This window comes from Podarcis vaucheri, assembly GCF_965113315.1.
Source record: "Podarcis vaucheri genome assembly, chromosome: 8".
Classification (NCBI taxonomy): domain Eukaryota; kingdom Metazoa; phylum Chordata; class Lepidosauria; order Squamata; family Lacertidae; genus Podarcis; species Podarcis vaucheri.
Genome location: NC_138766.1, coordinates 93808231 through 93835208, shown reverse-complemented (window position 1 = coordinate 93835208; position 26978 = coordinate 93808231). Strand labels below are relative to the sequence as shown.

Genomic DNA, 26978 nt, shown 5'->3' with positions numbered 1-26978 from the left:
GTTTTGTTTTTTAATGTGTACTCCACCAAGTTAACTAAATTTCTATAATGCTCTGCATCCGAAGGCCATAGGGGGGGTTGACAGTATAAAAGCACAAATATGCATACCGTACGAACAAATGAAAATTATAACTGTGCTCGTAGCCAGATCACCCCCAGCTTAAATATTCATATGTTTTTGCAGCAGGTCCCTTTCTGTTCCGTGTTGGAGATGCAGGTGACCCAGGCAAAGGTCCCTGCCCCGAGGAACGCACAATCGCCAGCTTTTTCTCCGTATTTTGGGGGGAGGAAGGGGAGTTATTCCCAGCGAGCTGCTCATGTTAATGTACGTTTTATCTTTGGTAATTCAGGATGACACTTCCTTACTGCAGCCGCTGAGCCGGTGCAGTTTTTTGAGCAATGCAAACCGGTGCAGTTCTTTGAGCAGTGCAATCTGGGGCAGGTCTACTCAGAAGTAAGTCCCGCTGGCTTCCTCGGGAATCCCTCCCAGGTAAAGCGTGCAAACCGGACTGCAGCTTTCCCCTCTCTCCTAACACTAAAATTATTATTATTATTATTATTATTATTATTATTATTATTATTATTATTATTATTATTATTATTATTATTATTATTATTATTATTATTATTATTATTATTATTAACACCCAAGGAAGACAAGCGCATCTTCCTGATGTTGGGCGCCCTAAGTTTCTTGTCGCAACAAGGCTCCCTTTCCTCTAGGGCTGGGTGCTACTGCGCGTGCTCAGTCCCGACCGCGCCTGCCCGGTAGCGACCGTTGAAGCCGCTGCCCTTTTTCCTTGCCCTTACTAGGAAGGCCCAATCCAAGAAGAAGAGTTATTTTAGCAAAATAAGAAGCCTCTTCTAAAACAAGTCAAGAGAAAGGCCGAGAGTCTCTCCCGGCTGTGTCGAAACCTCCCAAAGTGGCTTTGTTTCCCCCGCTGGGAAAAGGAAGTCTCTATGGTTCCTTCTTGCCTCTCTAGCCTGGCGCACTCTATGGCTCTTTCCTCTTCCGGTTTTCCTCTCGGCGTGTCGCTCTAGCCGTGGGGAACTCGCTGTCGGGCGCTTGGCGGACTCCGGGGGAGAAACGGGCCGGGTAGGGAGAGGGAAGGGAAGCGCGGGCCGGGCCGGGCAAATGGAGGCCGGGGGAGCCCATCCCTCCCTTCTTTTCTTCTCTTTTGCGGGACTTTCGCTGCCTGGGAACTTGGCGTCGAGGAGACGCCACACAAAAGGAAGAGGGGCAGGGAGGGAGGAGGAAAAAGACAAGCTCAGACCCTAGAGGGTTGTTGTTGTTATTATTAATATTATTATTATTATTATTCATGTGCACCAGCGGTTCCCAAAGTGGGGTTTTCTGGAGACGGTGGCACTCTAAGAGGCAAGGGGTCCCAGACTCACAGTTTAGGAGACGCGACACAAAAGAAAGAGGGGCTGGGAGGGAGGAGGAAAAAGGCAAACTCGGATGCTAGAGGGTTATTATTATTATTATTATTATTCTGTCAAGTGCGCCAGCGGTTCCAAAAGTGGGGTTCTCTGGAGAGTCAGGTGCACTAAGAGGCAAGGGGGCACAGCGCTACTTTCAAACAGTCAGACTCGCAATTTAGGAGATGCAACACAAAAGGAAGAGGGGCTGGGAGGAAGGAAGAAAAAGGCAAACTCAGACCCTACAGGGTTATTATTATTATTTCATTTGCACCAGCGGTTCCCAAAGTGGGGTTCTCCGGAGATGGGTGCGCGCTAAGAGGCAAGGGGCCCCAGCACCACTTTCGAACGCAATTTAGGAGACATGACACAAAAGGAAGACGGGTCGGGAGGGAGGAAGAAAAAGGCAAACTCAGACCCTAGAGGGTTTGGTTTTTTTTAAATTTCATGTGCACCAGCAATTTCCAAAGTGGGGTTCTCTAGAGAGGGGGGCGTGCTAAGAGGCAAGGGGTCCCAGACTCGCAGTTTAGGAAATGCAACACAAAAGGAAGAGGGGCAGGGAGGGAGGAGGAAAACTGCAAACTCAGACCCTAGAGGTTTTTTTTTCTTTCACCAGCGGCTCCCAAAGTGGGGTTCTCAGAGTGGGGGGCGCACTAAGAGGCAAGGGAGCGGTCAGCAGAGCGCTGGACGTGAGACGCATTGCTGGACTTTGAGAATCTAGGTCAAGTTCATCCATTGTGTCGAATCAGTCTTGTCGTATTTGTCCATTCAGTTTCTTTGCTGCCCATCATCCAAGGATCACGGGACAGTTTGCAACATGGAAACACAAAAATACATAACATAGGAACAAAAACGAAGAAGAAAGTAAATAGTTTTAATTGGCCTTTGAATAAATGTGCAATAATTTGTTACTGTTTCTCATTTGTGTGTGTCGTTATCCTCCTCACTGCACACTGCTGTTTTGAATAAGGCTTTTTATAGGGCTGGATAGGAAGCGCTAGGAGTGAGTTATAGAACCAGATATATATCACACCCAAGTGACCACAAAGTCCAGTGCCTTTGCTTTACCCTTTGCCCAACTTTTCATTAAAAGTCGGGTTTTCCCCTGCTTTAGCAATATGCCGCCATCTTTCTAACCAGGCACCTGAGGTTATCAGTTTTTGATTATGAACTTCAGCCCCACGGCTGAGCCCCGGTGAGCAGCGTTCAGGCGGATCCTCTGCCTGCCCCTGCCCTCAATCTTGGGGGTATCGCTGGATACTTGATTACCTGTCTGAAATTGCCTCCTGGTTAGGAGATGCAGAGAGCAAGAACTTCACCTCTGACACCTGGCTTACCGATTCATTGTCTTGTAGCTTGATGCCCGCGCAGCAGCCGTGTCTCATCCTGACTCCTGGGCTCCTTAACCTGCACGCTCCTTCCCTCGCAGAGCAAAAGTCGCCATGGCAGAGTGAGTGTCTCAGAATCAAATCAGCTGACCCCTGGGGCTGCCCCTTGCTCCCTTCTACTGAGCAACAGTGGAACCAGATTCCCTTGGGACTCCTTCCTTGGAGCAGATAGATAGATAACATAAAACTTTATTTTTTATTTTTTGCACTTAATTCATTTATTATTAATGTTGCAATACAGCTATGAACTTAGCAACCTTTGCTGTTATCTGCTCATTTTGATCTGATAGAAGAAAGGACATTGTGTCAGTGGTTGAGGCCCTGGGATGGTTAGTACGAGTGGGGTGACGATCCCCACAACACCTATGGGCCCCACGAAAGCAAACCGTCTGATTTGTCAACGTCTAAAAGATATCGAGCATCAGAACAACCTGGGCATTATAAGGAAATTCTGCCCTTCGTATGTTCATTTTCCACCTCTCCGTTTTGATTCTCTGTCCCCATATCTGCACAAACTTATTATCCCAAAATACAGACGTGCTTTTACACTTGCAAGACTGGGTGGTTTGCCATCTGCGGTTCTTGGGGGTCTGTTCCAAAAGATCTCGCCTGAGAAACGTCTTTGCCCCTGTGGAGACAGTAGCACCAAAACAGCGGCACACGTCCTCCTGTCTTGTACTCCTTCCTTGGAGGTTTTTAAGCAGATACAGTGGTCCCTTGGTTCTCAAACGCTTTGGTACTCAAACAACTTGGAACCCAAACACAGCAAACCCAGAAGGAAGTGTTCCAGTTTGCGAACTCTTTTCGGAAGCCGAACCTTCTCCATTTTGAGTATTGCGCTGAGGTCTGTCTGTTTTTGCTATTTATTTTGCGTTTTTGTGGCTCTTTTTTGTTTTGTTTTTGTGACTGTGTGGAACCCAGTTCAGCTACTGATTGATTGATTGTGTGACTGCACTACATTGTTTACTGCTTTCATTTTATCAGTGGTCTCGTTAGATGGTAAAATTCATGCTAACTTGCTGTTTTAGGGGTTGTTTTTAAAAGTCTGGAACGGATTTATCCGTTTTGCATTGCTTTCTATGGGAAAGCGTGCCTTGGTTTCAGAATGCTTTGGTTTTGGAACGGACTTCTGGAACGAAATAAGTTTGAGAACCAAGGGGCCAGTGTATTGGATGGTCATCTTCCATGGATGCTTTAGCTGAGATTTCTACATTGCAGGGGGTTGGACTAGATGACTCTTGGGGTCCCTTTGATTCTAAGGAGCAGTGAAATAATCCTCTTTCTCTCTGCCTTCATTTGCAGAGCCTCAGCCTCAATACCTGGCTGGCCTGATGAGGTGACCGGTCTGCTCTCCAACCTACTGCTGTGTGTCGTGTCCTTAGGCTCCGCTGTCCAAACCTTCCAGGTAAGAAAGGAATGGAACTTGATTTGGGGAGTCCCCTGGTGTTTCTGCTTGCTGGCCTGACCTCTTGGGTGATGGGCCTTTGCTGCTGCTGCTGCTGCTGTTGTTGTTTAGTCGTTTAGTCGTGTCCGCCTCTTCTTGACCCCCTGGACCAGAGCACGCCAGGCCCTCCTGTCTTCCACTGCCTCCCGCAGTTTGGTCAGACTCATGCTGGTGGCTTCGAGAACACTGTCCAACCATCTCGTCCTCTGTCGTCCCCTTCTCCTTGTGCCCTCCATCTTTCCCAACATCAGGGTCTTTTCCAGGGAGTCTTCTCTTCTCATGAGGTGGCCAAAGTATTGGAGCCTCAGCTTCAGGATCTGTCCTTCCAGTGAGCACTCAGGGCTGATTTCCTTCAGAATGGAGAGGTTTGATCTTCTTGCAGTCCATGGGACTCTCAAGAGTCTCCTCCAGCACCAGAATTCAAAAGCATCCATTCTTCTGCGATCAGCCTTCTTTATGGTCCAGCTCTCACTTCCATACATCACTACTGGGAAAACCAGAGCTTGAACTTTGCTAGAGGGCTTTTGGATTCAGGCTAACCAATTATTGCTCTCTGTACAGGGAACCTGGAACCTGCCAAATTATTATTATTATTTGCACATGCACACCTGGCAAATGTAAAATCTGCATGTGGAAACAGGGCTTTGCGCTCCGGGATGTGCAAAGGTCTGCTGCCCGTTCCTACTCTTGAAACTGCATTGCCGACAAGGGTCACTGGGTTGGTTCTTGCTTACAGAGATCAAGCTGAGAAGCTGCAACATTTAAATATAATTCCCAATACATTTGCTACAGTCTGTTTAGGGCAGTGTTTCCCAACCACTGTTCCGCGGCACACTAGTGTGCCGCGAGATGTTGCCTGGTGTGCCGCGGGAAAAAGTAAAAAAAAATGAATTTTTTTTTTAAAGTCAAATTTTCGATTGGGGCGCCGTCACTAGATGACCCCTGGGGTTCCCTCCCTCCCTCCCGCTCTGCGCCTCCCTCCTCCTCCTCCTCCTCCGGGGAGGCCCTTCCTGGCTCTCGGCCAAGGCTTGGCGGCTGCCACTCACTCACTCGCTCGTCCACCCGTCCCTCCATCCCTGCACCCGGCCTCTCCCCTTCCGTCCCCGGCGCGGGGGCTGCCGGGATCCGTAGTCCCCTCGCTCTTGGGCTCCGCGCCCGCGCGGGGTGCGCAAACTACGTTTCCCAGCGTGGCCTGGCGGGCCGGGCGTTTTGTTTGAAGTGCTCTTCTCCCGGCCATGGAATGAGCGCAGCGGCGGCGGCCGGGCGGGCAAGGGCTCTTCCGCGCAGACCCCGCACAGCCTGCCTGTGCCCCCGCGGAGATCGGGCGGCAGGATGGAGCCCGGGGATCCCCGCGGAGGCGGAGCGGAGGCTGCCCCCCAGGTAGGGCTGCGTCGGGGGGTTTTATTTTTGCAATGCTGCATCCGCGCCGGAGGGGACGCATCGGAGCGCGGGGAGACCCCTTGGCGGGCGTGCAAGGCAATGCATGCGTGCAGGCGTTGCATGGAGTGCAGTGCAATGCAATGGCAACGCGGCGCCCTGCATGCATGCATGCAACTTCCACCGGCGCTCCGGACTTGGCAGGTGAGGGGGGTCCCCAGTGGGCGGCAGAGAGAGCCGGGAGGGCAAAGGGGAGCCGGGGGGGAGCAGCGCTGCTCCCCGAGCCGAGCCCAGGGGGAAACTTCGGCGTCGTTGCGCCGGGTGTTGGAAGCGGAGGCTGGCGGGGGCCCCTCACCTGCAAAACCTGGTTGCCTCTCATATATTTCGTGCATTGCATTCATCGCCCGCTTTCTCCTCCAAGGAGCTCCCGGGGGCGCGCGTGGTTCTCCCCGTGTTATCCTCACAACAACAGCCCTGCGAGGTGGGTCAGGCGAGTGGCCCAAGGGAGCACCCAGGGATTGTCCTGGCCAGGTGGGGTGATTTGAACCCTGCTCTCTGCCCGGTCTTCGTCCTCATTTAGCCCCCACATGTGCATGACTGTGCATGACTGAGGTTTTCCCCCCTCGTCTTGGCTATGGTGTGAGTCTGTGCTGTTAATTAATGGGGTTCTGCCTTCGGAGAAGATGAGCCAGCCTTCAAGGAGGTGATTATGTAATTTGCTAGCAATTCATGTCCCTCCCGGCGTGACGCTGCGCGCTGACGTCACGGGGCTGTAATGGTGGTGTGCCTCGAGATTTTTTTCATGAAACAAGTGTGCCTTTGCCCAAAAAAGGTTGGGAAACACTGGTTTAGGGAAGCTTTTAATGTTTGATGCATTCCTGTGTTTTAATATTTTGTTGGAAGCTACCCAGAGTGGCTGGGGAAGCCCAGCCAGATGGGTGGGGTATAAATAAATTTATTATTATTATTATTATTATTATTATTATTATTATTATTATTATTATTGGGACGCGGGTGGCGCTGTGGGTTAAACCACAGAGCCTAGGATTTGCCGATCAGAAGGTCAGCGGTTCGAATCCCCACGACGAGGTGAGCTCCCGTTGCTCAGTCCCTGCTCCTGCCAACCTAGCAGTTTGAAAGCACATCAAAGTGCAAGTAGATCAATAGGTACCGCTCTGGCGGGAAGGTAAACAGCGTTTCCGTGCGCTGCTCTGGTTCGCCAGAAGCGGCTTAGTCCTGCTGGCCACATGACCCGGAAGCTGTACGCCGGCTCCCTTGGCCAGTAAAGCGAGATGAGCGCCGCAACCCCAGAGTCGTCTGTGACTGGACCTAATGGTCAGGGGTCCCTTTACCTTTTACCTTTATTATTATTATTATCTGAGCTCCTATTTCCGCCTACTCCCTCTCTTTGCAGATCAATCGAGGGACCTCTGCCGGGTTTCTCCTCCAGGCCCTTGTGCCCCTCCTGGATACGGCCACCCACCTCACCGCCCTCCCAGGGCTCGGTTCAGAAGCTGCCCACTACAGCCCAGACAACGCCTGGGTCTCCACAGTGGTGGGGCTCCCCCTGCTCGCCTTCGGCTTCCACTGGCTGAACGGGGACCGTGCCACGGCGAACGCCCTCTTGGGGGGCGCCCTGCTGCTGCTTCTGGCCGGCAGCTCGGGCTCCTTCTCCGAGGAAGGCAAGGCCATGGTGGCCCACTCCGTCACCTCGGTGGTCTCCATCAGCATCCTGATCGCTTCCATCTTCACCGGAAACGCCTGCGGGATTGCGGGCAGCCTTTTGGTGGGCACGGCTGGGGTGCTGGCAGGGACCCAGTTGCGGCGGCTGCTGGTGCTCCGGAAAGAGGACGCCGTCTGCTGCCTCATGGCGGTGGCAAACCTGGCTTTGCGGCGGGCTCTGCAAGCGCAGCACCGAGAACTGGACTGAGGGGGTGGGGACTGCAGGCCAGGGGGTCCGACGGGCAGTGGGGCCGTCGCAGCATCAGGTGAGTCAGAGGAAAGGCTGGCCATGTCTGTTGGGTGCCGCAAAAAGGCTTGGGAAATGGCCTCCTGGAAAGTCTTCAGGGAGCCTACGACTCTGGAAAGGGCGCTGCCTGTTTGGATACTGCCAGGGAGACAGAGGCATCAGGCAGCCTCATCGTTGTCTCCGGACGATCACCGGTCTCCCGTGGAAACAGCATCAGCCAATTAGCGACACGAGCCTCAGACACATTCCAAGACGCCCTTTTCAGCCGTCTCCGCAACGGAAGATTCAGACAGAAGAGCATATTTACAGCTTTATTCAACGTAGGTCAGAACAAAGTAAAAACATGACTGCTTGCATCCGTGTGGAGGAAACAGCAGGAACAAAAGCTATATACAAAACGGAAGTTCCCAGCGAGAACAGCGCTGGGAGTAAACAGGCATGTGACACACAACAACTATGCCTGACTCTTTTAAGGAGGAACTATATCCTAACATCCTCCCCCTTTCCGTATAACCTGTGGTTCAACCCAGTTGCAATCTCTGTACGTAAACCTTAAGTTGTTCTCTGTTACCAACCTTAGACAACAGATCAGCAGCAAGGGGTCCTGGGCACTGCCTATCTCAGGCAGCCTGCTTCTTCCTTCGCAGAGCTTGCTGGGTTTAGTGAGCTGGCAGAGATGGGCAAGGACTGCTGTGTCCTTGGAGCATGGGCGGCGCCACCTCGCACTGCGAATGTTGGAAATCCCACTTCTGACACCAAAGATCCCCGCTGGTTTCCTTCGCCGGTCCCTCGGCGCTTTCCTGGGTGTGCTGGCCAGGAAGCCAGGCCAAATGTGAACGGGTGGAAATTATTTACTCAAGGTTTCGTAGCAGCAACTTACAAAGGTGCTGGGTGTGTCACAGCTGTGAAACCAGCAGGCTGCTGGTTAAAAGGGCTCGCGTGCCTCTTGTCAGCCATAATAATAATAATAATTTATTATTTATACCCCGTCCATCTGGCTGGGTTTCCTCAGCCACTCTGGGCGGCTTCCAACAAAATATCAAAATACCGTAATACATCAAACATTAAAAGCTTCCCTAAACAGGGCTGCCTTCAGATGTCTTCTAAAAGTCTGGTAGTTGTTTTTCTCTTTGACATCTGGTGGGAGGGTGTTCCACAGGGCAGGTGCCACCACCGAGAAGGCCCTCTGCCTGGTTCCCTGTAGCTTTGCTTCTTGCAGTGAGGGAACCGCCAGAAGGCCCTCAGAGCTGGACCTCAGTGTCCGGGTAGAACGATGGGGGTGGAGACGCTCCTTCAGGTATACAGGACTGAGGCAGTTTAGGGCTTTCAAGGTCAGCACCAACACTTTGAATTGTGCTCAGAAATGTACTGGGAACCAATGTAGGTCTTTCAAGTCCGGTGTTATGTGGTCTCGGCGGCTGCTCCCACTCACCAGTCTAGCTGCCGCATTCTGGATTAGTTGTAGTTTCCAGGTCACCTTCAAAGGTAGCCCCACATAGAGCGCATTGCAGTAGTCCAAGCGGGAGATAACCAGAGCATGCACCACTCTGGCGAGACAGTCTGCGGGCAGGTAGGGTCTCAGCCTGCGTACCAGGTGGAGCTGGTAGACACCTGCCCTGGACACAGAATTGTCCTGTGCCTCCATGGACAGCTGTGAGTCCAGAATGACTCCCAGGCTGCGCACCTGGTACTTCAGGGGCACAGTTACCCCATTCAGGACCAGGGAGACCTTCACACCAGCCCACCCCGTCCCCCCAAAACAGTACTCCTGTAGCCTGCCCAGGACTGACCAGCCAGGCAGAAAAAGCCAGGTATTCCCTTCACAGCTCCTCCTGGTGGGCCATCAAACTTGGGGGGCTTCCTTGACCCTGACGGGTCACCAGTTGTCCTGTGATTTACATCAAGGGTCCTGGGGCTCCATGCGCACCCTCTCTCATATGGGTCTTCCTGCCAGGTAGGGAGTCAACAGGTAAACATTGCGTTCGCTGGAAACAGAACGAGGGTTGCGCAGTGGTAAGAGTTTCGAACTCGGACCTGGGAGACCAGGGTTCGAATCCCCGCCATGACACTCACTGGGTGACCTTGAGCCAGTCACTGCCTCTCAGCTGAGGCTACCTCTCAGGGTTGTTGTGGGGAGGAGAACAACCATGTATGTGTCTCCATCTCCATCGTTCTGCCCAGACACTGAGGTCCAGCTCCGAGGGCCTTCTGGCGGTTCCCTCCCTGCGGGAAGCCAAGTTATAGGGAATCAGGCAGAGGGCCTTCTCGGTGGTGGCGCCTGTCCTGTGGAACGCCCTCCCACCAGATGCCAAAGAGAAAAACAACTACCAGATTTTTAGAAGACATCTGAAGGCAGCCCTGTTCAGGGAAGCTTTTAATGTTTAATAGGTTATTGTATTTTAGTGTTCTGTTGGAAGCTGCCCAGAGTGGCTGGGGAAACCCAGCCAAATGGGCAGGGTATAAATAAATTTATTATTATTATTATTATTATTATTATTATTATTATTATTATTATTATTATTGCCACCTTGAGCTCCTTAGAGGAGAAGGCAGCGTATATGAAATACAGACATCCTAGTTCACCTGCGACAATGTCCTCCCAGTGCAGATTTCCAACACAGAAGTGACGGAGGACGGGGTACCCTAATAAACAGCCGCCTGGGACCTCGGTCTCCCCAGATGAGTCTGCCAGCTGCCTGCTTCCTTTGCCACTCAAGGCAAGGGCACTTGGCTGAGCTTCAAGCGCCTGCATTTCACGGCTCACAAACGCGGCGTTTCTGAGCTCGGAGGAGAGGCGAAGTATTCTCGCGGCTGTAAAACTAGAAAACAAACAAACCCCAGCCCCACATAAAGAGGCAAATAAAGATCTGATGCTGTGTGCACGACATTTGCCCTGCTTCTTGCCATCTTCCATCGGAGACAGGGAACTAGGCTGGGTCAGGGAAGGGCAGCCATCGGTGCCAACCTCTTACCACACCCCCAGAGGCGTAAGGCCTCTTCAGGAGCTCCTGAAGGAGAACGGACGGCCCTCTCTGGACATTGGCCTTGTGACTGGCATGTGACTGGCAGGGCAAGGATCTCTCCGCAGATCCCTCGGAGGAAGAAGCCTCTTGGTCAAGTGGGCAGCTGACTCGGCTGGCCTCGCGAGGACAGATAAGGTGAGCAGCTGCCCTGGCAAGACATTCCATGTCTCAGTTGGTGGAGGAGCTGGGTTGGCATGGGGGTGCCTCTTTTATGGGGCCCTGTTTTATGGGGTTCTGCCAGGCTGCCCCTCACCCGGACTGTGGGTATGTCTCTGGTGTTTGGACCAAGGATCTGAATACCAGTGGGGGCAAAATGTAAGGTTCTGCACATAGGAATAATCTAGATACACACATATAGGATGGGGGATGCCTTGCTTGGCATGCGAAAAGGATGTAGGGGTCTTCGGGTACCACAAGCTTAACATGAGCCAACAGCATGATGCAGCAGCAAAAAAAGTTAATGCAATTCTAGGCTGTAAAAAGGTACAGTCATAAAAGGTACAGTTACAGATGCTTCAGGTTACGTTTTTTCGGGTTACAGACCCGCCGAAACCCAGAAGTACCGGAACGTAAGACCCTTACGTTCTTATCCTCCCTTTTCCTACCTCCGCACACCTTTCCTAACCTTCATGCTCCCGCTTGTGGAGGAACCACATGTTAATGGCTCTCCCTGCGCTTCCACTGGCAAGGGGGCGTTTATTTCCCCGTGGAAAAGGTAGCCGAAAATGGAGTTTCACTTAAAAAAAGGTTATGTGTGCCATTTAATCAGCCAGATCTTTTTCTGTACACGTTTTTGCCTGCTATGCCTTTCTGTTGAATGCGCTTCAATGTTTGCTAAAGAAATCTGCGCTGAATGTCATGCTCAGTTGGCGCTGGCGGACGCCTTTGTTTGTTTTTCCATTTGCCAGCAGGTGGTTTTTAATCTTCACATTTACACCTGTCGTGGCTCTGCAGAGAAGTAATCCTGCACTGATGTGGATGATGATCATGATTACAGTCATACGTTGTGTTGCATTTGCTTCAGGTTGAACGTTTTCAGGTTGCGTCCCACGGTGACCCGGAAGTACCAGAAAGGGTTACTTCCGGGTTTCGCCGTTCGCGCATGCGCAGACACTCAAAATGATGTCTCACACATGCACAGAAATGGTGAATCGTGGCACGCGCAGACGCGGGTTGCGTTCTGCTCATTTTGCGAATGGGGCTCCGGAACGGATCCTGTTCGCAACCAGAGGTACCACTATTATTATTATTATTATTATTATTATTATTATTATTATTAATTCCCAGCCAATCTGTCTGGGTTTCCCCAGCCACTCTGGGCAGCTTCCAACAAAATATTAAAAATACAATAAAACATCAAACATAAAAACAGGGTTGCCTTAAGATGTCTTCTAAAAGTCAGATAGTTGTCAGTTTCTTTGACATCTGATGGGAGGGTGTTCCACAAGGTGGGAGCCACCACCAAGAAGGCCCTCTGCCTGGTTCCCTATAACCTCACTTCTCGCAGAGAGAGAACTGCCTGGAGGCCTTCAGCGTTGGACCTCAGTGTCCAGGCTGAACGATGGGGGTGGAGATGCTCTTTCAGGTCTACTGGACTTTTAGGGCTTTCAAGGCCAGCACCATTGAAATATACTCAGAGTCGAGAGTGGATTTCATGCTCTTTATTCAGCTCATAGTGGTGAGGGGGGAATGAAAGTTTCCCCAAAATATCTGCTTTATATACATTATTTACACAATAGACCGCACGTGATTGGCTAATTCTGGGATTCTCCTGTAGGCCAATCAGGTTGTGGATTCACTTCCACCTGGAGCTGGATTGGATGGCTCCTGCATACCAATCATACTGCTGCATTGTTCTAAGACCAATCAGACTGCTGCATTCTGGATCCTGTTGTTCTAGGACCAATCAGACTGCTGCATTCTGAATCCTACTGTTCTAGGACCAATCAGACTGCTGCATTCTGGATCCTATTGTTCTAGGACCGATCAGACTGTTGCATTCTGGATCCTATTGTTCTAGGACCAATCAGACTGCTTCATTCTGGATCCTGTTGTTCTAGGACCAATCAAACTACTGCATTTTGGATCCTATTCAACTCAGTACATAACAACTATGCTGAATGAAGCAGTGCAATGCATATAAGTAGTCACCCTTCAGTTTCTGTGTCCCCTTTGTGGGTCCACATTGTAGAGGGCTGGACTATATGACTCTGTGGTTCACATTCCAGCTCTACAATTCCATGACTCATTTAAAAAACAAACAAACCAGAGATCTTTCTTTTAGGCATTTTACCACTAGAAATTAAAAAGACATAAGACCACTGTTCATGCATGCCACCACAGCAGCAAGAATTCTTGTGGTGAGTAAGTGGAAAAACAAAACAGTACTGACAATCACAGATTGGCAGATACTCATGTTAGAATATTTACAACTAGCAAAACTGATGGGAAGAGTTAGAGGAGTATTGGACCAGAAAATATTTGGATAATGGAGAATATTTAAGGATTATATAAGATCATATTGTACCCACCACACCATATTAGCAGAACTTGAGTGATACTTGTAAACACAACAAATACTGTTTGTGGAGTAGACGGGAACAATATTAAAGAATATAAAACTCCACGGGAAAAACAATGACAGTATAAACAGTACAATGAGAATGATTGGAAGACTCGTTTTGTCAGAAGTCTTTTTTATTTACGTATTAATTAGGAAGATTAAGTTTTTTAATGCACGTAAATCTGCTTTTTCTGCTTTCTTTTTTCTGTATTTTCTTCTTTTTCCTTAATTCTTTTTTCTTTAATTTTCTTTTTGTAGTATGAGATTTTTGTATATGTGTGTCATTTAAATCAATAAAGATTATTTAAAATAAAAGAAAAGAAATGTGGAAATTAAGGTGATCCAACTTGGGCCAAGCTCTCCTAACTAGCTTGCGTCTGGATCTGGGCTTTGCCAGTTCCAGCAACGGGGAAGTGTTTGCGTCCTGGATCCCTCCTTCTCCAGAAAAGAGGGAGAGACAGCAAACAGCTATTCCCCTCCTCGAACAAACCCAGCCACATTTCCTCCTCCCCACAGCTGAGCCGCGACTTCAAGGTCTCCTTCTCTCGCTTGGCCAAAGAGCATCTCTGCCCGTCAGGTGTGCGCCACTCCTGCTGCTGGTGAAGAAGCCCAGCCATGGCAGGGACGAGGAGCCGCAGGTTCAAGATGATCCTCCTGGGGGATTTTGGGGTGGGGAAGACCACGCTCTTCCATCGGATCAAGCTGGGGCGTTTCCTGGAGGGAGACCACCCGCCCGGCCAGCACAGCTACACCTGTGAGAAAACCCTGCCCCTGAAGCTCAACAGCAGGAACTGCCAGGTCCAGGTAAGGGTCCGCTTCCCGGGCAGCTCATTTGGTTGGTGGTTTGCCTCTGGAACTCCCTGCCTCATGAAAGGGGGAAAGGGAGAGGGAGAAGCAATAGGGTCTATGCACCTTCGTAAGCTCACTTGGGTGCTTGGGCTTATACAGGGTGGGAGTTGATGGCTTGGTCCCTCTTACGATTCTGAGAGGGGCAGGGGCTCAATTTCCTGGGGGCCACATTGCTTGCTGTGGAAGCTGAGATTCTCCTGCATGCTGCTCTGCGTTCCCCCCTCTCCTCAGAAAGGAGGAGGAGGAGGGCTGTTTTTGTCATGGAGGATGGGGATATAGGGTCTTGTGACCCATGTATGTGTGTGTGTGTGTGTGTGGTGAATAATAAAAGAACCGGCTGGGTGTGCCTAGATTCAGAATTTGGGGCTTAACACACTCTCCAGTGGGAGGGAGCCCCCAGCAGCAGAGTTTAAACTCACAAATTGGACACCCTTCCAGCTTGATAAATGCAATGATTCTACGAATTAAACCTTTTGCATATCCTGTTTAGTCCACTTGCAAAGCGCACCTCTCTTTCCACCCTTCTTGCAATGAACAGACCACACACTGTTTAGTAACTTTAAAATGGTTTACTTACAAAACATTCCAAAGGTCCGATTCATGCATTTATCCAAGCAGCAGCAAGGAGAATGTAGGCAGAATCCTCTAGGGTAGAAAATACAGAAGATAATTCCAAACGCAGGTTCAAAGCTTTGGAGATGGCTTCAACGTATCCCACCTGGTGGGTTACATGGTGTGGAGAAAAAGGGAGGCACAGGAAGAGAAGGCTTCTTCACTCATCAGAGAAGAGGGGCATGACCTAACTGCGTCTAGGAAGACAGCTCTATTGTCTTAACCCCTTCATGTACCAACTAGTACTCATGTATGTTTGACTGCAATTTTCCACATTTATGGCACCCAACTTTTCGAACTCCCAGCATTGAAGTCCTGAATAAATCCTAGCACTGACAGGTGAAGGTCTCCTTCTGTGATTCCTGCATTGCAGAGTGTTGGACTAGATGACGCTTTGGGATCTACAGTTCTATGATTCTGTTTCCCACACTTCACCAGCACGCCCCAGGCCAATTCGAAATTCAGAATTAGAAACAGTGAAAGCAAATTGCTGTTACAGGAATTGGGTGGGTGCCTGAAAACACACATCTCAGGTGTCAAAGATCAGGGCAGAGAGGTGTGTCTTCAGCATTTGCTGAAAGCTGCATAAGAAAAGTGCCAGGCACGCCATGTGGGGAATTCCACAACCCACGAGCTGCCACAGAGACTCCCTTTTACAATACGATAATCTTTATTGTCATTATCCCATACAGAACAACAAAATTGAAAAAATCTACATCAGACATTCAAAACCAACAAGCCTGCTATCCCAGCTATCCCAGCCTTGTTAGCCCCCTAAAAACTCTAATACCCCATAATTAAATACAATATACTCACATAAAGACTACCTTAAGGTAAAGGGACCCCTGACCATTAGGTCCAGTCGTGGCCGACTCTGGGGTTGCGGCGCTCATCTCACTTTACAGGCTGAGGGAGCCGGCGTACAGCTTCCGGGTCATGTGGCCAGCATGGCTAAGCCACTTCTGGCAAACCAGAGCAGCGCACGGAAACTCCGTTTACCTTCCCACTGGATCGGTACTTATTTATCTATTTGCACTTTGATGTGCTTTGGAACTGCTAGGTTGGCAGGAGCAGGGACCAAGCAACGGGAGCTCACCCCTGATCGGCAAGTTCTAGGCTCTGGGGTTTAACCCACAGCACCACCTGCGTCCCTAGACCCTACCTGACTAGGCCATCACAAAACCCAGATGAATCCCCCTCTTGGTTCCAGTCAGTCTCTCATAAGTTTCCTGCGGCAGGGAGTTCCCCTGTTCGGCGCTCTAACCACCTGCTCTTTCGACCTGCGCAGATTTCCCTGTGGGACACGGCTGGGGAGGAGCGCTTCCTGTCCCTGAGCAGGAGTTACTACCGGGACGCGGATGCTGTGCTCCTCGTGTACAGCCTGCAGCACCTCCTCTCCTTTGACAGCCTCTTGCATTGGCTTTACCTGGCCAGGCAGTACTGCGCGGATGGTAAGTGAGAGGGCAGGGGGAAAGGAAGAGTCCCAGGGTACACAGAGGGGTCGGTGGCCACTTTCCCCCCTCCGCCTCCGCGCCTGCGCCTTTATCAGCAGCCTGACACGCAGATGCAGAATCTGGATGGAACCCCAGGGTATCACAGTCCGGTTCACAGACGATTGAAGTCCCGTCTGGGGACATCAGGACCAGGGGAAAGATGGTGGGGTGGGAGCAGGAACGGGAGTCTAGAAGCCAGGGGTCAGGAAGCCAAGAATCCGAGGGTCAGAGAGCCGGGAGTCAAGAAGCAGAGGGTCCGAGGATCATGAAGCAGGGAGTCACGAAGTCAGGGGTCCGAGGGTCAAGAAGCAAGGAGTCACGAAGTCAGGGGTCCGAGGGCCGTGGAGCAAGGAGTCACGAAGTCAGGGGTCCGAGGGTCAGGAAGGAAGGAGTCACGAAGTCAGGGGTCCCAGGGTCGAGAAGCAAGGAGTCAAGGAGTCAAACGCAGCAAGGCAAGGAACGTGTTGCTGTGGCAAAGAGCCAAAGGCAAAATGCTGACCTCATATCCCTTCCCAACTCTTGCCACCAGGTACAGTGAGTTACCAAGCAGCCTCACCTGTGTGGCCGCGCCTTGCCTCTCCAGAACAAACTTAGGAAGGCCCCAATCCTGCAAAGTCCTATTGTTCACAGGGCTTGGCTCCTGCACTCACACCTGACCAAGGGTCGCAATGCATGGCACATTTATTCAATTAAAAGAATTTTGGTTGATGAATTCAGTAAAACAGATGAACTTGATCCAGTCCTACGGTGGTAGTCATTTCCACCTCCCTGCTGTAACCTGCCATCGCCAGCTGTTTTTGGACTACAACGCCCATCATCCCTAGCTAGCAGGTCCAGTGGTCAGGGATGATGGGAATTGTAGTCCCAAAACACCTGGAGGCCTAAGTTTGGGAAAGCCTGCCCTAGGTAATCCCACTGACCACCAGGAGGCAGTATTGGCCACTCTGAGAAGCATTGTCCTAAATCAGGCATAGGCAAACTCAGCCCTCCGGGGGCTGCTAGGTTGGCAGGAGCTGGGACCGAGCAACAGGAGCTCACCCCGTTGCGGGGATTCGAACTGCCGACCTTCTGATCAGCAAGTCCTAGGCTCTGTGGTTTAACCCACAGCGCCACCCGTGCCCCTCTTATAATCCACTACTTTCTCCCAAATCTTAATAAGTATAAGACATTGTAAAAACATGTTTTAAAGAAGTATTATCCTTATTGCATTTCCAACAAAATGCAGTCTTAGGCAGTCCTTTTCCATACAAACATAGTGGAGTTCAATAAATTCAAAATATTATTTTCTGTTGTATAAGTCACAATTTAAGTCATATACCTTTGCTATAGAAGTGAAAACACTCTCCCATTGTCTAGGCAACACAGCAACCACAAGTTCTTTTTTCCAATCATTTCTTAACATCTGCCAGTCAAATTGATAACAAGTAATAATAATATTATAATAATTTATTATTTATACCCGCCCATCTGGCTGGTTTTCCCCAGCCACTCTGGGCGGCTTCCAACAGAACACTAAAATACAATAACCTATTAAACATTAAAAGCTTCCCTGAACAGGGCTGCCTTCAGATGTCTTCTAAAAGTCTGGTAGTTATTTTTCTCTTTGACGTCTGGTGGGAGGGCATTCCACAGGGCGGGCGCCACTACCAAGAAGGCCCTCTGCCTGGTTCCCTGTAACTTGGCTTCTCGCAGGGAGGGAACCGCCAGAAGGCCCTCGGCGCTGGACCTCAGTGTCCAGGCAGAACAATGGAGGTGGAGATGCTCCTTCAGGTCTACTGGGCTGGGGCCGTTTAGGGCTTTCAAGGTCAGCACCAACACTTTGAATTGTGCTCGGAAACGTACTGGGAGCCAATGTAGGTCTTTCAAGACTGGTGTTATGGTCTCGGCGGCCGCTCCCAGTCACCAGTCTAGCTGCCGCATTCTGGATTAGTTGCACTTTCTGGGTCACCTTCAAAGGTAGCCCCACGTAGAGCGCGGTCCAAGCAGGAGATAACTAGAGCATGCACCACTCTGGCAAGACAGTCTGTGTATGTTGAAAAGCATGGGGGAGAGGACAGAACCCTGAGGCACCCCACAAGTGAGAGCCCAGGGGTCTGAACATTCATCCCCCACCACCACTTTCTGAACACGGCCCAGGAGGAAGGAGCGGAACCACCGTATAACAGTGGCCCCAGTTCCCAGCCCCTTTAGACGGTCCAGAAGGATGAAATGGTTGATGGTGTCAAAAGCCGCTGAGAGATCCAACAGAACCAGGAATATCTATAAAAAGTCATTGTGGGTGGTGGTTTTTTGTTTTAATAAACTTAACCAGTAGCATCTCAGGAGTCTCAGAAGCTGAAAATGCTGCTGCCCCAAACAAAATTGTTAACGAATGTTGGAGCTGCAAATATCCTTCCACCATACATGAACTGGCCGACTCCTGCCCTGCCAGGGGCTCAGAGCCTTTAGCCCCAGCACCTGTTCCCAGATCTTCCTGTTCTTTCTCCCTCGCCCCCGCCAAGCCAATCTCTTCCTCCTGGGCAACAAGAGTGACCTGGAGAGCTGCGTCCCCGAAGAAAAGGCCGAGAGGTTTGCGGTGGAGCACGGCGCGTCCGGCAGGTTCAAGGTGTCGGCCAAGACAGGTAAGGAGGGGAGGGTCGCCTCGTCTTTCCGGCTGAGCTGAGAGAGGGGGTGATGCAAGTGAGGTTGGTGTAGAGATTAGGGGCAGCGATTCCACTGACCCACCAAGCACAGAAGAAGCAGGAAGGGGCTTGAAATGGGGGACGGAGGTGGCGGACTATCGGGGGCCGCATTCCTTTCAGGAGAACATTGCAGGAGTCACAGGCTTGGGAACAGCGGCTGAGGCCAGGGATAATAATAATAATAATAATAATAATAATAATAATAATAATAATAATGATGATGAAGAATGAATGATTGTTTGTACCCCGCCCATCTGGCTGGGTTTCCCCAGCCACTCTGGGCAGCTTCCAACAAAGACCAAAAATATACTAAGATGTCACACATTAAAAACTTCCCTGAACAGGGCTGCCTTCAGATGTCTTCTAAATGTCAGATAGTTGTTTTTCTCTTTGACATCTGGTGGGAGGGTGTTCCACAGGGCAGGCGCCACTACCGAGAAGGCCCTCTGCCTGGTTCCCTGTAACTTTGCTTCTCGCAGCGAGGGAACCGCCAGAAGGCCCTCGGCGCTGGACCTCAGTGTCCAGGGAGAACGATGGGGGTGGAGACGCTCCTTCAGGTCTACTGGACTGAGGCCGTTTAGGGCTTTAAAGGTCAGCACCAACACTTTGAATTGTGCTTGGAAATGTACTGGGAACCAATGTAGGTCTTTCAAGTCCGGTGTTATGTGGTCTCGGCAGCTGCTCCCACTCACCAGTCTAGCTGCCGCATTCTGGGTTAGTTGTAGTTTCCAAGTCCCCTTCAAAGGTAGCCCCATGTAGAGCGCGTTGCAGTAGTCCAAGCGGGAGATAACTAGATCATGCACCACTCTGGTGAGACAGTCTGCGGGCAGGTAGGGTCTCATCCTGTGTACCAGATGGAGCTGATAAACAGCTGCCCTGGACACAGATTTGACCTGCGCCTCCATGGACAGCTGTGAGTCCAAAATGACTCCCAGTCTGCGCACCTGGTCCTTCAGGAGCACAGTTACCCCATTCAGGACCAGGGAGTCCTCCACACCCGCCCTCCTCCTGTCCCCCCAAAACAGTACTGTCTTGTCAGGATTCAACCTCAATCTATTAGCCGCCATCCATCCTCCACCCACCTCCAGACACTCACACAGGACCTTCACTGCCTTCACTGGTTGTGATTTGAAAGAGAGGTAGAGCTGGGTGTCATCTGATGATGATGATCTCTGCCAGTGGCTGCATGTAGATGTTAAAAAGCATGTTCTTATGGGGGGGGATATGGCCTAGGGAGAGTCTCAGAACCCAGCTAGAGAGTCCTGGAAGTCCAAAAGAAGCGAGTACCGTGGTGAAATTTACTTTTGCAGCTCTGCGCACTTTTGCCTCTGGCAATTGTCTGGTTGCTTTTCTTTGACGCCTCCCAGAGCTTTCCATTTACAGCAGCTTTCTGCTTCCACATCTGCTGAGGCTCCCCTTCCTTCCTTCCTTCCTTCCTTCCTTCCTTCCTTCCTTCCCCAGGTTCATTAGTTTCTTCCTCTGCTGATGGGCGGGCATTTTCGAAGATGCCAAGTCAGCCTCGTAAAGTCGTCACCGAGAGTCAGCATAATTTCCCCAGGCAGCTGGCACAAAATGACACAGAGAGTGGGGTGCGCTTGGCATCTGCCTGAGTCCACCGTGTCTGATCTGCTCTTTGCTGAAGTGGGCGAGGTTAGCAGGGCCCAAATGAACAGCTTAATCATGGAAGCATAGAATTCTAGAGCTGGAAAGGACCTCCAGTGGTCAAAAGTGTTTTAAATTTGTTGTTAGCCGCCCTGAGCCCTGTTTTCTGAACCAGGAAGGGCGGGGTATAAATAAAATTTATTATTATTATTATTATTATTATTATTATTATTATTATTATCTAGTCCAACCCCATACAATGCAGGAATCGGCACTAAAAAGTCCTTGACAGATGGCCGTCCAACCTCTGCTTAAATACCTCCAAGGAAAGAGACACCATCGCCTTTTGAGGGAGTCTGTTCCACTGTCAAACAGGTCTTGTTGCCAGAAAGCTCTTGCTGATATTTAATTGGAAGCCCCTTTCTTACAGCTTGAAGTCATTGGTTCGAATGCTGCAAGCTTGCTCCATCTTCCATGTGACAACCCTTCAGATATTTGGAAATGGGTATCCTATCTCCTCTCAGTCTCCTCTTTTCAAGGCTAAACATACCCAGTTCCTTCAACCGCTCCTCATCAGGCTTCGTTTCCAGAACCTTGATCAGGCATAGGCAAACTCGGCCCTCCAGATGTTTTGGGACTACAACGCCCATGGTGCCTAGCTAACAGGACCAGAGGTCAGGAATAATAATAATAATAATAATAATAATAATAATAATAAAGCCGGGCTCAGAGTGGCTAACAACAATAAAAGTAACACAGTTTACATAAAATCACAATCAATTAATTGAAATACATTCTAAAATCAATTCATTCTAAAATCAATTCAGAATCAAATTCAAATTAATGGCAATCATTGGGCTAGAATTCTGAGGATTACCAAAGAAGGGGGTCAGACTGTGCCTTGGCCAAAGGCCTGGTGGAACAGCTTTGTCTTGCAGGCCCTGCGGAAAGAGGTCAAATCCTGCAGGGCCCTAGTCCCTTGTGACAGAGCGTTCCACCAGATCGGGGCCAGTACTGAAAAGGCCCTGGCCCTGTTGAGACCAATCTAACCTCCCTGTGGCCCGGGACCTCCAAGATGTTTTTGTTTGAAGACCGTAAGGTCCTCCATGGGACATCCCAGGAGAGGAGGTCCCGTAGGTAAGAGGGTCCTAGGCCGTATAGGGCTTTAAAGGTTAAGACCAGCACCTTAAACCTGATCCTATACTCCACAGGGAGCCAGTGCAGCTGGTATAGCACTGGGTGAATGTGATCCTGCAGCAAGGACCCCGTAAGGACTCTCGCTGCGGCATTCTGCACCCGCTGGAGTTTCTGGGTCAGTCTCAAGGGCAGCCCCACGTAGAGCGAGTTACAATAACCCAGCCTGGAGGTGACTGTCGCGTGGATCACAGTGGCTAGGATGATGGGAATTGTAGTCCCAAAACATCTGGAGGGCCGATTTTGCCTATGCCTGCGCTTGATCACCTCATTCGCCCTCCTCTGCACACGTTCCAGCTTGTCAACATCCTTTGTAAATTGTGGTGCCCAGAACTGAGCACAGGACTCCAGGTGTGGTCCGACCAAGGCAGAACAGAGCAGAACTACGGTATTACTTGCCTAGATCTGGGCACCAGATTTCTGCTGACGCATCCTAAAGCAGCATTAGCTTATTTTGCTGCGGCATCACACTGCTGCCTCTTCTCCTCTGGGCTCCTTCCCCTGCCCCCAGCATGCAATTAGGCAGAAGCCTGCCGGTTGCTCAACCTTGCTTTAAATAGCATTTATTAGCTTGCGCCAGTCTTGCGTGAAGCTGTGGGGTTGGCAGCAGGTTGGGTAGGCGCTAATTACCCGCCCGGCTGCCAAGCAAGGTCACGAAGGGCCTTCAAGCCAATCTGACAGGCGGAGGAAGGTAGGGGTGGGGTTGTGGTTTGCAAGCGCGCCAGCCAGACTTCTCTGGAGGAATGTGCACCTCTCAGGGCGTTGAGATAATGAATGGGTGCGCAGCAGCAGGTTCTATTTCTGGACTGGCAAGCACCGGCAGAGAAGGGCACTTTGCTAATATCAAGTAATACAGCAGTCTGCTTTCCTGGCACAGAACATTGGGAGGGGCAGAGACCGGTCTGTGCCAACAGCGCTGCTATTATTGTGGCACCTCCAGTCCATCAAAGAGCCTCCCTCTGACCTCACCTTCATCCACAGCCTCGGCGCCTTTTGTTTTTATATATATATACATTTTTATTAATTTTTAAACATATCATTTCCACCAGTCATTTAGCATACGTTTTTATCTTATACAATTTTTTTTAGACTCCCGTCAACTACCTCTGAAGATTTTCCATACTTTATCACTTAATCTGCATTTCTTAATTTCTCTGTTACTTTTAATTATCCTTAACCAATATTCTCTTCATAATCTTCCTTGCAATATTTCGCATAATCCTCCTTACAAAACTTCTTGCAGTCCTACTAGCGTAATCTGTTTATTACAATTGCTTTGCAAATAGTTCAAATATTTACTCCAGTCCTCTAAGAATCTTTGGTCCCGCAGGTTTCGAATCCCTCCTGTCATTTTGTCTAATTCTGCAGAGTCCGTTAATTTCATTTGCCACTCTTCTTATATACAGTGGTGACTCGCAAGACGAACGCCTCGCAAAACGAAAAACTTGCAAGACGAAAGAGTTTTCCATTTTTGAGTCATTCCGCAAGACGAATTTCCCTATGGGCTTGCTTCGCAAGAAGAAAGCCCATAGGGAAATCTCCGGGGACCTCTTTTAAAATGCTGGCGGTCGGGAGCAAAGACTTTCGCCCACCGCCGGCCTTCAGAAGAGGTCCTCCCCCCCCCCCACCTGCCTTCCTGGGACAGCGGAGCCTTCGCTGCCGACCCCCAGCATTTTAAAATCGCCCCGGGACAGCGGGGGCTTTTTAAATGCTGGTGGTCGGCATCAAAGTGCTCCTGTCCCCAGAGCTTGCAGGGCAGGAGGTGGGGAGAAGGGCTTTTCTTCCCACCGCCAGCCTTCAGAACAGCCTTCTGAAGGCTGGCGGTGGGAAGAAAAGCCCTTGTCCCTCCCCCCCAGCCTTCAGAAGAGGTCGGGGGACAGACTGTCCCCGGACCTGGTCTGAAGGCGGTTTCCATAGGAACGCATTGATTGATTTTCAATGCATTCCTATGGGAAACCGTGCTTCGCAAGACGAAAAACTCGCAAGAAGAAAAAGCTTGCGGAATGAATTAATTTCGTCTTGCGAGGCACCACTGTACCTGTAATAATCAGAATAAGTGCAAACAGGAGACTTGCCTGCCCACTGCCTGGCCTTCTTCCTCTCTCCCTCTCCCTCTTCCTCCTCCAACCTGGCCCAGACTTCCTTCTCTCCTCCTCTCTTCCAGGTGAGAACGTGGAGCGCAGCCTGCAGGAGATGCTGGAGAGGCTGTTCCTCAGGAACGAATTCCAGCACAGCAGCCTCCATCTCCCCCTGCAAGATGCAGGCTACGCCCAATGTGGATGCTGAGCTTGGGAGAGCTTCCTGCCACAGCTTTTTAGAGGATGCTCCAGGTAGCCTTTGGTCTCAGGTAGGCTTTCTCCGTGCGTTTGCCACATATCGGATCAGGACATTTGCCACTTCCTCGGAGATGGCTGGGCTATAGCAGGCGCCTGTGTCTGACCTGAAGAGTCTCTGCAGCATATTCTGCTGTGGCGCTGGTACCTTTGGCTGGAAGTCATCTTGGTGGGCCAATGAGAGCCTTCCTCGCTTCACCTCCATCAATGCTTCTCTTGGGAGACCTGTGGGCCATTTCCTGCAGGATGCCGAGCTGACGAACTGACCCCCACTGTGGACACACAGCCAACTTCTGGAACTGTGGCTTCTGAGCTACTATGGGATCTGGGGGGGGGGGTTGTATGTGTGAGGGTGCAATCCTTGGCCTCTCCCCATGTCCTGTCGGTGTTCCAAACAAGGTAGTACATCATCCTTGCTCTCCTCCTCCCGTTCCAAATTTTCTCTTCTTAAGAAGAGTCTGCAAGATCAGGCCAAATGGGGACCAGTGAGTCCAATATCCTGATCTCACAGTGGCCGACCAAATGCCCATTATGGGAAGCCGGCAAGCAAAACCTGAGCACAAGGATATAAATAAATTATTATTATTATTATTATTATTATTATTATTATTATTATTATGGCCATCTCCCCTCTTGTGGTTTCTAGCAACTGGGATTCAGAATCATGGCAGCCTCCAGCTATTCCATAACAAGAATAATACCGTATTTTTCGCTCTGTAAGACGCCCTTTTCCCCTCCTAAAAAGTAAGGGGAAATGTGTGTGTGTGTCTTATGGAGCGAATGCAGGCTGCGCAGCTATCGCTGAAGCCAGAACAGCAAGAGGGATTGCTGTGCAGCGATCCTTCTTGCTGTTCTGGCTTCTGGGATTCAGAATATTTTTGTTCTTGTTTTCCTCCTCCAAAAACTAGGTGCGTCTTATGGTCTGATGCGTCTTATAGAGCGAAAAATACGGTAAATAGCAGATTTTTGTCCTTCCCATCACTTGAGAGACATGTCACTTCTGAGATGCCCTTTTTTCCTATGAAAGGGGCTGACACAAATTCTGCTGAGGTTGTTGCTATCAAATTTAATCTAGCATCATCAATGTATGCAATGTTCTGCAGTCTTCAGCTTGTGCAATGGGACATCCCCCTCAAAACTGACTCTGGGGGAGTCGGCATAAGCCCTGGAACAGCACGCACAGGGATGGCTCTGTCTGGTGAGCTGAAATGCTTGTGGAGGCAGAACGTTGATCACAGCGTGACATTGAATCCCACCCTATAAAACTGCATTTCTGGCATGTTGGAGACAGCAGAATACTTAAGCAATGACTTTGTGCTCCATTTGAGGTACGCAACAATGCCCTTCTGAGGAAGGAGGCACTTTGCAATAGCATGGCATTAAGAGAGACATTTTCCTCTTTTGCGGCCAGAGAATGACTCAGCAGTCTCACTGAAAATCCAAGTAAACATGCTTAAAATTATGCTGGGAGGCCCCTAATTGTCTTTGATTTGCTACTTCTTAAAAGGCAAGGGCTCTGTCCCTTCGTGGCTGCCTGATGACAGGTAGAAATCAACAGCTGGAGAAATCTCTCGGCTTGGAGGTGTCAGCTCTGAGGCAACAGCTTCCTCTGATTTCTGCCTGCAATGGTTTCTGCAAAAATAAAACCCAGTACAGCGCCTGTTTCTTGTTTGGTACTTCACATAGGAGCAAAGCCCAAAGCATAAGCCTAAGAAAAGAACAGGTAGCACACCTAAATCTTCATTTCTTTGAATTTCCCTGAACAGGGAACAGTAGGGTCTGAATAGGACTGCCTGGTCGTGAGCACCCTAGACCCTGATTTCGGGACCCAAACCTTAGACTTAGGGGAAGCTTCTGCTGATGTCATTGGGGCATTCCCTGGTGATGTCACAGGGCTGGGTCCACTGAGCCCTGGAGATGGAGGTTAATTGGGAGAGGGGAAGGGGGCAGACCCCAGAGAGTTTATGTGAGAATTATCCTGCCAGGCAGCTTGCAAACTGCACTCATAGTCTTCTTAATATAAATAAATAAAAATAAAGGCGTACTTGCCCACCTGGAGATTCAAACCCACCCCTTTTACCCTGTAGGGAGGTCCAAAAATTGTACGACAAATTGTACGACAAATAAATGTTTCTCTTCTTTACTACCCTGTTGCTTTTTTGCTCCGACTTCCAGTTCCTTCTGGGGGATTCTAAGGTCTCATATATATAAATCGCATGTTCCTAAATGTACAAGGCAAACACACATGCATAAGTATAATGTCTGAAACAGTACAGGAGAGCAATCCTGAAGGCATTTTGACTTTCCCAAATTGACCTCAAATATTTCCTTGCAAGGAGGAAGGAAATGGGGAAAGCTTTCCAGTTGTCTTTGGACCGTAGGCGCTTACACCTACCTTTTCAAATACAGTCTGGCAATTATCTGCTAAGCTGAGCAAACTATGAATATATGTAAGAGATTCAGGAACTAAACTGTTTACCATCTCAAAGGAATGGCCAGGATGCCCAGGTATAAGCATTCAGTGACCATTAGCAGGTATCCTGGAACACATGTTTTCTGCTGTAGACCGCCCCTTCAGTGATGTATGTATGATGTTTTGGGTGGTGGTCTTGAGCTACAGGGGAGGGCAATTTCAAAAAGTCTATGAAAGGGCTTGCACACCATTGTTCTAGGTTCCTCTCCTGCCTTCTGCGTGTGGTGAGTGAGGACACTGTTGCAACAGTTTAATAAAGATCAGGCTTACTAGCTGCCTTGCTTCTCAATATTCTCTGGTTGGCCTCTGTTATTTTCTCCTACAGATAGGGAACCTATTTAAAGACTCTATACGGGCTCTTAGATAGCCCATAAGGGCAAAGGAGCAGTATTTTTCTTATAACAGCTGTCATATGGAGGATGGAACAAGCTCGTTTTCTCCTGCTCTGGAAGGGAAGACCCAAATCCCCAGATTCAAGTTACAGGAAGGGAGATTTGATGATGATGATAATAATAATAATAATAATAATAATAATAATAATAATAATAATAATTTA

At 49.8% G+C, this 26978-nt stretch overlaps 2 protein-coding genes across 3 annotated transcripts; both read left to right on the top strand.

Moving 5' to 3' along the window:
* The first annotated feature begins 1022 nt into the window (after positions 1–1022).
* Positions 1023–8149, top strand: TMEM276 (transmembrane protein 276). 2 transcript variants are annotated; one of them, XM_082235954.1, is made up of 4 exons: positions 1023–1095; positions 2777–2871; positions 4112–4214; positions 7045–8149. In XM_082235954.1, the coding sequence occupies exons 2-4, from the start codon at positions 2864–2866 to the stop codon at positions 7558–7560; spliced, it is 627 nt and encodes a 208-aa protein (XP_082092080.1). In that variant the 5' UTR covers positions 1023–1095; positions 2777–2863; the 3' UTR covers positions 7561–8149. The 2 variants fall into 2 exon arrangements, with proteins under 2 accessions (XP_082092080.1, XP_082092081.1); XM_082235955.1 differs by lacking the exon at positions 1023–1095 and adding an exon at positions 1102–1281.
* Positions 8150–10102: 1953 nt separating this feature from the next.
* On the top strand, positions 10103–26092 carry LOC309539580 (ras-related protein Rab-19-like). The gene is made up of 5 exons (XM_082235963.1): positions 10103–10757; positions 13702–13989; positions 15935–16097; positions 18641–18760; positions 23781–26092. The coding sequence occupies exons 2-5, from the start codon at positions 13801–13803 to the stop codon at positions 23900–23902; spliced, it is 594 nt and encodes a 197-aa protein (XP_082092089.1). The 5' UTR covers positions 10103–10757; positions 13702–13800; the 3' UTR covers positions 23903–26092.
* Positions 26093–26978: the final 886 nt, after the last annotated feature.

Excerpts from the sequence above, each read along its gene's own strand:
- TMEM276 (XM_082235954.1), top strand. Across the intron at positions 4,215-7,044 it reads CCGCTGTCCAAACCTTCCAG|ATCAATCGAGGGACCTCTGC; the intron begins GTAAGAAAGGAA and ends CTCTCTTTGCAG.
- LOC309539580 (XM_082235963.1), top strand. The coding sequence starts at position 13,801 with ATGGCAGGGACGAGGAGCCGCAGGTTCAAGATGATCCTCCTGGGGGAT. Across the intron at positions 13,990-15,934 it reads GCAGGAACTGCCAGGTCCAG|ATTTCCCTGTGGGACACGGC; the intron begins GTAAGGGTCCGC and ends CGACCTGCGCAG. Across the intron at positions 16,098-18,640 it reads CAGGCAGTACTGCGCGGATG|CCAATCTCTTCCTCCTGGGC; the intron begins GTAAGTGAGAGG and ends GCCCCCGCCAAG.